The sequence below is a fragment of the Pygoscelis adeliae genome, unplaced genomic scaffold (assembly GCF_000699105.1).
Source record: "Pygoscelis adeliae isolate BGI_AS28 unplaced genomic scaffold, ASM69910v1 Scaffold172, whole genome shotgun sequence".
Taxonomy (NCBI): Eukaryota; Metazoa; Chordata; class Aves; order Sphenisciformes; family Spheniscidae; genus Pygoscelis; species Pygoscelis adeliae.
The window spans coordinates 247,174-259,315 of record NW_008824338.1 but is presented as its reverse complement, the minus strand read 5'-3'; the positions used below and the strand labels follow the sequence as shown (position 1 = coordinate 259,315).

Below are 12,142 nucleotides of genomic sequence, written 5' to 3'. Positions count from 1 at the left end.
AAATGCTGCATCCATACAGCCAGCCACCAGGCTTCTGATTAGAAATAGTTAACAGCACGGGCAGAGAAACTTCAGATCTGTGCACCTACGTGTCTAGGCAAATCCTAAGAATCCTTCAAGAGTGCAGGTGTACTCTTTGCTACTAAAGCACCTACTACAATGACGCCAGCGTATTAAAGTTTACTATTTCTACTCTAAGCAATAATGAAAATTGTCCACATAAAGAGCCAGTTAATGCAGGAGCACCAGACGAGACATTACCTTTATTTTTTCGGTTAAACCACCAACAAAGAGCACGGCATTAGCATCTACATCCAGAATGGTATATCCAGGTGGAGAGACAGCACTGAATGTGGCTGGCACAATGCTGGCTTTAGGACCATCCAGAGCTCGCACTGATATTGTGCCATTTTTCCCAGTCCTAGAGATTTTAACAAAATAATTTAAGCATACAGAGTCAGTAGTTAAACCAAACATAGGAAAAGTCTATTTTAGATGGCATCTTATAATAGAGGCATGTATTACTGATTTGATTATGTTCCATTTTGATACAAATGAATAGGCTCTTATGCCTGCATAAGTTAAAGACATGATCACAGAACCAGGTTTTTTTTTCTCACCTCAATGTCCTTTTTGAACAAAATTCACTATACAGATGAAGTGGAACTTTCATTGACTAAAACAAGTTGTATTTTTTAAATTATTGTCATGAAATTAGTGTTAAGTAATTGTTTTTTGACGTAACAAATGATGCAGGCAAGGTTCCAAATTAAATTTCTGAATTGCAGAAGGTTTATTAGATTATATTTGAACGGAAATGAATGATCATGTGATAAAGTACTTCAGTTTGCTCCACTGTGATGCACAGAGTTTGCATTTTCTGCAGTGGAGCTCTCCGGTTGCTTATCAAACAGGCACAAACTCCATTATGTTTAAGGATGGCACCTCATTGTCCTCTGAACCATATCCAATATTGATGGTAACAACAACAACAGAAAAATTTACTGTTTGTTAATAGTTTCTGCAGCAGTTCGTTTTCTACTCCTTAGGTTATATTAATGTAGTAACTAGCATGGAAAGGGTTTGCTGACATTTTTACAATAGAAGGAACAGAATGTGGAGAGAGATGATTCCTCCTAGTCTTTCAGGTGTATAGAAAGGTATTTCAAGGAAACCTGAATAATTTTGAATCCTTTGCAATCATTTGCTTAACATTACTTTCACTTACAGCAGTAAGGATAGTAGTTTTCCATGGAAAGCTTACTAGTTACCTAATAGAAGTAAACTATTAGGTATTTATAGTCACACCATGAATTAGTGGTTCCTCCCAGACAGATGGACCATAATCAACACAAATAATTTCATATGGGGCCACCCAGTTTTTAGATTGCGAACAGTATTTCGCTGGCTACCTGATTAGCCTCTAAAAATTACTTGGTGCCTATTCACAAGCTAGACAAAACGAATTTTTCTCAGAAAACAGATTTAATATCTGTATTTGTGAAAAAGGTTTCTAGGGAAAGGAAGGAAGCCGATTAAATAGGGGTGATAAAATTCATCAAAAATTTCCACATGTAGCTTTTCTAGATGAAAAGTTACATACTCATCCTATCAAGATATCGTCAAGACACAGCCAGAAAGTAAAAAAAAAAAAAAAAAGTTCCTTTGATTTTCTAAAGTCCTGAACTTTGCTGCATGCAAAGATACAAAAATCCTTTTTGTCTAATTTGAAAAAAAAAAAAGATTGGCTTGAGGTATTGAAGTAACAAGCAAACTAAAAGTTAAAAGCATACGTTTCAGGAAGAACTGTAATTTCTGTTAAATGAAGCTTTACCTGAAGAACTTACATTTGGAGCACAGCAAGGAAGACTGCATAACTTAGGCTACTGAGTAAGCTAAATGAAGACATTGCTATCCTGTACTTACAGAATTCCTGGATTTAGAAAGTTTACTGGACCAGGGCTCTAGAGGGTGGAAAAATCCTGTAAGACTATTCATTTTATGTCTAAAAAACACTCTTCAGAAATTCCTTTGGCTCAAAACCTATAACCCAAAAACCAGAACGAGTTGAGAGTTCTTATGAAATAACATAGAACTGGAAAGAAGTCACTTAAATTAAAGAAGTCACTTAAATTAAAAAAAAAAAAAAAAAAAAAAAAAAAAAAAAAAAAAAAAAAAAAAAAGATTTAGTTGAGACATTTCAGTTTTGATAAATTTCTCCTGAACTGTGAAGCAGGGTTGCAAAGCAATTTTGAGGGTTTCCAATCAATGGGGAATACCTCTGTAGATCTATGCCATCTTGCCTGCTTTGCAGTCAGGGATCCTCAAGGCTTTCAATGCGAAAAATACCTATTTGCAAAAAAACACTGGAGCTCTTCAATTACCCACCCTTACCTTAATCCGGCAGCTCTGGAAACCACATGGATGGGACTCTCAGTTTCCCAGGGAATCTCCTAAGTGACCTCTGGGGTATGCAAACACGTAGTTGCTCCAAATCATTTTAAAGAAGTTGGCTAAAGCCATCCACATTACTCTAAAGGATTTTTTTTTAATTTCCTTTTAATGACAATATTTTACCTTTTATTCCAAAATCAACTGAATGCTACGTAGATAGCTATACATTTCTATGCAGCAGAAATTCCAAATTTTTACTTTATTTTTTTCAGAAGGTTTATTGATGTGAAGCCCTTTAAAGGATAAAAGTTCTCAATGTAGTAATTGTTGAAAGACTAACAGCTGCTAAAGGCTTTTTTTTAAACTGCGTAAGTTTGATGCTCTCTGAAAGAAAATCATTGGCACTTTCCATCTATGTTGTGCTGAAATCAAGATTCCAGTTTAAAAACATCCAAGGGCAATAATGCAGAAGTCACTGAGCAGACTGACACTTTTTAGGGTGTCTAATATGTCACAAATAGCACAGATGTGTTTCATCTTCCAACACACTGAAATGCTAACAATGGAGTCTCTTCCATAAATAATTCTCTCTTATTTAGGGAGGACAACTGAGCTTGAAGAAAGAACTTGGCTAACTTGACAGCAAACTGTCCTGTGCATGACAAGTCATCAGGTTAGAAGATATTGTTCTAGTGATAGTCAGTTCTTGCAAAACTGGTGGATTATAGACGACGTATCAGCACTTTGTGGCTCATCATCCGAAAAATGTACGTAATGCCATGCATGCAGGGTTTGCTCTTTAGGAGATGCATGATGTAAATTAGATGACTTTTGCAAGTCATCAACATTAGATTACAAAATTCCATGTAGAAATCTCTGCTCCTTGACACCTTGAAAGCACAGAAAATCTTCATTGGAAAGTATGGCTTAGATTTGCCACATTAGTTTAAAACTGAATTCTTGTGGGCTGGGCTGGATGTGTCTACAGTGAACCTGTGATTCAAGTGTCCTTTGTCCTCAAAGGAAGGGTGCTGTTTAAACTCTGTCATTGGCAATTAAAATAAAGGTAATACTTAAATCACACGATTAAAATCACAACTAATCAGGTCCTGCTCCTGAGGCCTGCTGAAGTCAAGTGACATTGTTTCACTGATCTAGCAAGTCTCAAAAATATTGTCATCCATTTGACTGTTTCACAAAATTGACATCGTTTGCATGTTGCAAACCTGCTTTAAATAATTTTGTCACATACTGTTATGCCAGATTTTCCTTTGTTAATTGATACTCTGATTGATTGCAGTTCTTGATGCCGATCAGATTTGCCTCTGTAAGCAGGTAAGTAACTCTGTAGGTGACATATATTAAATTCCTGTACCATCAAGGTATAGGGAATTCCTATAGGAATAAGCAAATTTTACTTCAATTCCATAAAAAAAAATTAAAATATTTCCATGATATTCCATAAAAAAAAATTAAAATATTTCCATGATAACCTCTGCATATACAATAAAATGCAAAGTATTAGCATGCTTTAAATAAAAAGGTGATGAAAATTAAAAGCGTCCCTGGAAAACAGATGTAGTAATTATCAATTTAGTCTTAACACACTGGAAATTTTGGCACAGACGTTAACTGAACTGAACATCTCTGATCATTACTCAACAGTCAGCTTTTTAATATTTAGATTTCATTCAGTATGCTGAGTGACCTTCAGAATTTCACACCCTCTGTGCCACCACATCTCCTCTTTTTAAGGCCCTTTGGGATCCTTGATTAATAACTGCTATCAACCTTTAAACATACCGTATCATTATTATTGTGTGTCAATGCCTGTCACCACTGAAATCTACGGCAAAATTCAGCAAGGCCAGAATTTCATCTTATGTCCCCATTCTAAGTGGATGCCCTGCTCCAGCTGTTCAGGCAGCTCTGCCAGGTTGCTGAAAAAGTCTGTGGCTGGAACTGAGCAAAAATTTGGAGGAAAAAAGGTGAGGGAATGAAATGAGTAGAACACTCCAACAGCTTATGAAGCGAGTCAGAGGAGAGTTATCAAATGGACTAAAATGTTCAAAGTTGAAGAATCTTCAGTAGGTATGTGATTTATGAAGTCTGCCTTAAGAATGCAAAATCAGTCCCGAGCTCTTCATCTTAATCCCACAAATCCAACTAATATCTCTGCAATGTAATTCTCCTAAACACTGCTCTGTACTTCAGATTTGTGCAGCTGTAATTGTTCTAAATTGCTGATCCAGCAGTTTGTTCAAAACTAATGGCATGCACACCCTATATATCCAGAACAAACAGCTTAATAGGCAATGCGCTTTTGTAGGATGTGTGAATTTTTATACCATGTCCTGGCTCCATATTCTGCTGAAACAGCTTTCTTGTAAATGCAAGTCTGGCATTACTGTGCCACAAAGCTATTTTAGTATGCATAATATGAACTGGTGAAGATTTCAACAATTCACATCGTACCCCAGTTTGTATTTTCCTAGCAATAAGGTTTCATTAAGCCAGCTTCTGGAGACGGTGCCATAATTTTATTTAATTCTCTGCTCTGAATGGCTCATTTCTGTGATTTCACTGAATTATTTAAACTGGATGCCATTTCCTCCTCTGAGAGCTATGGAGGTAACCAGAATTGGAGTGCTTTGTTTTCTTCTCTTTCTTTCCCTCATTTTCTGACTATATTATCGGTTCTATGTTTAATACTATGTGAAATTAACTGTAATGATGCAGGAGGAATTACTCAGCTTCATATCAAATTGCAATACAGATGATGTTATCTAAATTACTAAGATCTGTTCAGAAGTAGAAGATAAAGGATATAAAGTTATGTAAACCTTATGCTGTAATTACTACACCATATGTCATGTGTTTGCTATTTGAATGGAAGGTATAAGCTTCAACTAACAAATGTGAGATTTGGATATTAAGGTATCTATATTTCTAAAGTTCAAAAGCATTCAACAGCTGATTTCAAATTGCAAAGTATAGTTTATCTTTCCAGAATATTTCATCCTTGAGTTTTCATAAACTATATATTTTTAAATATCTCCAGTTTGAAGAGACATTCTGCCTATGGAAAAGGCATTTTGAGTAAGAATCAAGATACTGGTGTATGACAGACCATTCATCTGCAGTACTGTATCAAGACCAGAAATTCAGAAAAGCTGCTCCTCTTTGAAATTCAAGGAGAAAAGAATAGTAGTTATCTGTTTGAGTGCCAAAACCTGTAACTGATTTTAAAAGGAAGCTAGTTGAAGAAGAGAATCGATAGAGTGGTAGATAAACAGAAGGGAATATAAGCAGTCATAGATTGTTGATGCTAGAGGGGAAATATGTGATGAAAATAAATTCTTGACACAGAACAATTCACATTTCAATAGTAATTGTACTGTATACAATTTTGGCACTACTGGATGTAGGTTCAAAAGCTTTCATTAAACCAGACTAGAATTTCTCATATTTATAACATCACCTTCTTTTAAAAAATCCATGTTTCAAATGTAGTAAACATTTCCATGTAAACCTGAGGTATGCCAACTTGAGGACAGTGGATTAGAAGCAGAACTTGTTAAATGTGACTATTTTTTCTTTAGGAACCAAATCTTGGAAGTGAAACATATACTTGCCTAGAGGCTTCAATCCGGTACCAAAACCCATCATCAATGGTCAGATCTGGATACTCTACCCGTCCAACACCAGATCCCACATCCCACAGGAAGCTCACCTTGCCTTTGCGCATCTCTATGGCCAAGAAGTCAGTCTACATGTAAAATATGAAAATAGAAGCAATCTCATTCTTTAATCAAAGGAAGTTTTCCAGAACTCTTCACATTTCAGAAGGTCTAATGAGGCATCGGAAACCCATATATAGACAGTAAACTATGAACATTAATTCTCACAGTGATCTAAAATGAGATTCTCTTTTCCCTGCTTTTGTTGGTTCAAACAAGGAATCTGAAGCCAAAGATGGCAAATGACTTCTGTCACTGATATGCAGTAAATGGCTGCCAGACTTACAGAAATGTTAATATTGTAGCCATCAAGAGAAGGATTTAACTCAGAGTAACGTTGTTTGTAAAACATCCATTGGATAGCAGAAAGATGTCAGGATTCTAGGCTAATACATCATGCCATCTAGCCTCTTCATTTTATATTAGGTAAATAAAATATACAGTTCAAAATGTTAGAAACTTTTCCCATTTACTAAATTTTTATTGATTATTCTAGAAGTCTGTCTGCTATAGGGCTCATGGGAAATGGAATAATTCATCATTATTATGCTTGGAATTGTAGTCTTGACTTAAAATTACAATAAATAGGAGCTTTGACAGATGCAAGATGATTAGTTACTTCATTCCCAAGGGAAAACCCACAACCAACACAAAAATTACCCCAGTTGCACTGTGAATTTTAAAGCTCTAATGTAGTCCATGTACAAGTCTCCCATTTCACATCTAGTTTAAATAAAAAAATATTAAAAAATATTTGCTGGTCATATTTTAGCAGTCCCTATATTAATACCAAAGACAGTAAATGTCTAGATTATCTTAGGCCCTCTACTACTGCTTTGAAGCCTCTAGGAGGAAAAAAAAAGCTTTTCTCATCTGTATTTGTCAGTAGTCTGATTTGATCGAGCAACCCTGACATGAAAAGCAGGAGACAGACTTACAAACTTGGCACTTCCAAGGTAAAAAAGCAGATTGTCAGCAACTGCAGTCTTCACATTGACAATGACAGTGTTGTATGTTCCCTTCTTTATTTCTGGTCTGTATGTGCGAATACAATTGCCTCCAGAGGACACGGACACTTTGATCTTCAAAAAAAGCATAGCAGAAAGAATTCCGTTTACTGCTTATTATTCCAGAAATAACTTTAGATGCTTCCAAATAATTATAAGAATACTGTACTTTTTTTTTTCTTCCTTCCCATTTCTGTGTTACATGTACCAGGGAATTGCTTGGATATGCACAGGAGGTAGAAATGGAATTTTCTTTCTGGGATTGTTTATTAGAAGGAAATAAAACTCTTTCTGGCATTCAGATTTGAAAGGATGAACTGTATGGATTAAAAATAGCTAGATTATATACTGGTCTACTGCAAGCAGCAGTGGAATTCTAGCCATAGAGATAGTCTATAAGTAGAATATGCAGCCAGGAAAATAAGCAGCACTCCTGAAGGGATCACAGCACATTGCTATCGGATAGACAGGATGATCTATTTTTTCCTTGTGATATATATGATTATGCCAATTTAAGATACCTTTTAACAATTATTTTTAAAACAACAGTTGTGTCTATCACTGCTTTTACATAGCCCCTAATGGAGTTGGTATTCATAACGAAGTTTCATTTTCACAGCTGAGTGACATACACATTTGGCTATGTGTGCGAGTTTCCTCAGGCTCTGAGCACAGATAAAAACGGTACACTGTTTGCTTTCATAATGCCAGCATAGACATAATGACAGTACAATGGTATTTAAATCCAGCTAGACAAGTTTATGTAAGTACCATCTTCAAGAATTTTTTTCCTTTGCTACATTAGGTCACAAGCTGAATAACCTTAGTGTTAACCAGATGATCCTCGAGTTTAGAGTATTACTGTGTCAGGGAGATGGACTCCAAACCCATTAAATGGACTAGAAATATATTCTTAACTCAAGTTCGAGTCCTCAGAACTGCTACTGGACAAAGAAAGTCAAGAATATGGGAAAAGCAAATACACTCAGCAATTTCAATGAGTTTGAGATGGTGTCATTCTCAGGTAATGTAAGTTCTATGAAATGAAATCAGGGGCTTAATATCAGCACTGAGGCAGAAAAATATTTTGGTTTTCACAAAAAAATCAATGACGTTGTGACTCTTCTGCTGTACTACCATCCACAATACTTCTTAAATAATAACCTTTCCAGATACATTCCTACAGATGTTATCCATTTAACAAGGGCATGTTTTAAAGGAAGAAAGAAGACACAGAGTGAAAATCATCAGAATATTCTCTGTTTATGTGAGAAATTATACTCCATTATTTGCTCTCTTTACACGTGTTTAGAATTAGAAAGGATTCATCCTGTGGAAAGGAAATAGAAAAGTAGACAATAAAATCCCATCAATACTCAAAAGGTCATCTTACTGAGAAAGAGGGCTTACCGAATTGGCTTGCTTCCGAGCTTGGTTTATCAGCTCTTTTATCTGAGAAATGTTTTTCCCTAAGTTATCCTGAAGTTCTTTGATTGGCTTGATTTTATCTAGCAGGCGATCTGCTTCCTTTTCTAGGGTTTTAATACTGGAATCTGCATCAGCAACTTCATAAGAAAGAACAAGGCAGAGTTTCAGAGAATAGTGTCAGAGAGTAATTATACATTGCGATAATAAAATCCAAGAAAATTCTGCATACACAATACTCAGGTGATTGTGTATGCCACTATGAGGTACACACAGACCAGGAAGCTACCTGAACAGAATAAGATAATTTAAGAATATTTAGAATCAAGTTAAAGTAGCAATAGTAGCAAACACAGGTGTTAAAGCAGGATTTTGAAGCATTAACTGTGCTTCACGTCAGGGTGATACTAATGGAAAACATTTCCTGTAGCAAAATATGCTTATGAATAAAATATTTACTTTCTTTTTTTTTAAACTCCAATTTTGAAGAAAAATGCTGGATTAATGAAAACTGGTTAGTTTCCATTAGTAATTTCTGAAACAGGGTTAGAATTAACTTCAAGTTAATTCTTGAATTAACTATAATGGCCACAACTAGAAAAAGGCTTTATTCTGGTCACAAGTTTAAAATTCTGTATGTGTACTGAAAGCAGATTGAAAAACAGTGGCAGTACACTGCAAATATTTTCTTTTTTTCAGGTCAACTTAATAATTTCATAAGGATATTTTTTCTCTCTTTTTTTTTTAAGCTTCAAATGACTTTTTTACCTCTCAACGTACAACCAGTGAACAATGTCCTATCTTTGACAATTCATCAGCAGATCTAAGGATTGCAACACTTCGCTAGCATGAGGGTATGGGTTTGTGTGGATGACACTTAAAGGGATAAACCTGCATTTACCAGAAGAATGTATATTGAATTAAAATAATAATAATAATAATAATAATATAAAGCATGAAAGTCTGGATATCTAGTTTTTGAATAGTTGCCCAGACACTGATATCAAACCTTCCAGATGCTTCTTAAGGTTTCATGTAAGTGAAAATAGTAACCAAGTCACTTTATCTCAGAGCTTTCAAAAAGTAACTATTTAACTATTCAATGAATGTGAAATGTAGAGCACCATGCAGAAGCTTTGGTGGTAAGCAGTGAATCATCGTTTACTGGAAAAGGCACAAGAAAAGCAGCAAGAAAGAAAACGTACGTACTGATTTCTGTAGGCAAGATATGGAGACAAAGAAAAGAGAAAAAACAGAAGATAACGTAAGAAAATGTTTTGAAGATCTAAACACAAATGTAAAGTAAATTAAGGGACAGGATTAGTCTAGAAAAAATTATTACCTTTTATATATTGCATATCTGTATAATGAGAATTCAGAGCCTGAATTTTGACATACGAGAGAGGCTATGTCTACTTTAGCAGGTAGTCGTGAGTGCCAACATACTCACTATATACATTTGGAGTGGTTTACTCTGCGTTTACTTTAATCTCGTTCTGTAATCTGAGTATCCACTAGCAGTTGGAGAGTGGTAAAAGTGTACTTCTGGATAACATCTTCCAGTTAAGCTTTATCTGACATGAAGGAGTTTGCAAGTGTTAAGACCACTCCTCAATGTGAACCAAGTAATGGTGACTGGGGACAATCAAGAGATTCACTTCTAAATTATCGCTCCTGATCTCAACTCAAATGCTAACGTACACATAGTCTTAAAATACTTGGGCTGGGACAGATGGCCTAGTCTAGATCCACCCGTGCCAAGAAATTACTGCTTTTAGGCCACTTCTCAATTGTTCATCACTACCCTGCCAGAGGTCATTACCTCATAGATCTGCTTGTTCCATAACCGGTCATAATCTAACCACAGTTACATTATAGTTATTTCAATCAATAACTACTTTTCATATTGTCTAAACTAGGATGGATCAGTCTGCCTGATGGGGAGTATACCTGGGGCTCACACACGTCTCAGCTGATAAAGGATCAGGAACTTGCAATAGGCAGGCAGTGACAAACAGCCATTGGGATTAACTTCTTTCACTGGTACAGCTACAATTTGAAAAGGGTATTCATCCATAGAACAAGAATGACAATGTCCTAAACTGGATGTTTTTAGGTGCCCAGCTTCATCAAGGTGATGACAATCTGGGGAGCCCAGGTCAGCTGAGAAATTAGTCCTTCAGTAATTTTGTAAAGACACTCTGGTTTTGTGGTCAGCCCTGGCTGTATATTCCTATATGATATGTTCTAGTAATGTACCATAAAATGTGTTGTAATTTAGAATTCAATTTTATCCATCATAACCAAAGTGAAAATGCTAAAGCAATTGCCACATTTGATAACAGAATTCACTGTCAGGAAAACAAAGCATACGAAAGACCATTCCCAGAATCTCCTTTTTCTCTTTCTTCTCAAGTATCTTCAGTGTTCTACCAAAAATAGTAATGTATGTGAAAGAAGTCATGCATTTCTCCCAGAACTGATTATCTGACTGACTGAAGACAGGGTTAGTGCATGGAATTTTGCTAGAATCAAGGGGTGAATTGCCAGTCAGAATCTTTGATTATTCACCTCCTAAGTACTTTAAGAAGTAGTCTGCAGAATAAATCTAGCCACTCACATTAGTTCATCCTGCTCACATTAGCTTTTTTTCCAACTACCAGCAACAGTTCTTAAAATTTAAAATTCTTTTTACATATGAAGTCCAGAAAATAGAAGTGATAGAGATTCCTTTTATCCCAGTGTACTGCAGTAATGCTACATGAGTGAAATTCTGGACTGTCTGTTTGATTTTGAGATGTGAAATTAAAACCACAAACTGAAAAAAAACCGACCACCAAACAACCCAAAAAAGATCTTACTGTTCTTGATAGGATCCTTCACAACAGCATTTGTTTTTGCTACATCGTCTGCAAGTTTACTGTAGTTGTTTCTCAAGCCCAGGAGATTCTGGTTGAGGTCTTTAATCTGGGCCAGGATGTCATCTGCAGTATCGTTGGCTTGTCTTGCTTTGTCTTTGGCTGCCTGTACCTTTATAGCTGTATCTGTAGGTAGAAAAGGATCATGAAATGATTGCCTAGAGTAGAGAAGTTTCCTTCACACATCTTAAGAATAAAGTTGGGTCAAAATTCTACCATCTTAAATTGTGTTGTGTAGTTCTTTGAGAGCTCCTACTTCACATGTAGTAAGACATTACTAATTGTAAGCGTGGATTGCAGAAGCTGGCCCTTTATATCTTTTTTGAGACATGAAATGCACCTGAAGAAGAGAAAATGCTCCAGCTCCATTTGTATGTAAAAGACAAATAATTTTTATTAGGTAAATTTTTCTGCAATTTTGTTGTTGCTGTTGACTCACTGGTTAACCTCTGATCAAGTGTCAGATATAACATTTGATACTTGTAATAGAAATAGGACTTCCAATGTTCTGATGTACAGAGTACAGAAATCTAACTCCATGTGTTTCAGCTGAAACTGTGACAAATAACCTTGTGAAACAGGAGACCAAGGGTTCATTGACTGAATTAATCACATACATCCATAGACATAGAATCATAGAATCATTAAGGTTGGAAGA

The 12,142-nt window shown here is 35.7% G+C and overlaps 1 protein-coding gene across 1 annotated transcript in view; it reads right to left on the bottom strand.

Annotated features, from left to right (window-relative positions):
- Nucleotides 1–12,142, bottom strand: part of LAMA2 (laminin, alpha 2) — a gene marked incomplete at its 5' end in the record, with an annotated part of 294,647 nt that overhangs the window by 44,866 nt on the left and 237,639 nt on the right. Inside the window, 6 exon segments of the mRNA XM_009319128.1 lie at nt 262–421; nt 6,030–6,163; nt 7,073–7,216; nt 8,552–8,706; nt 9,776–9,781; nt 11,428–11,610. Coding sequence (XP_009317403.1) covers nt 262–421; nt 6,030–6,163; nt 7,073–7,216; nt 8,552–8,706; nt 9,776–9,781; nt 11,428–11,610 — 782 coding nt within the window.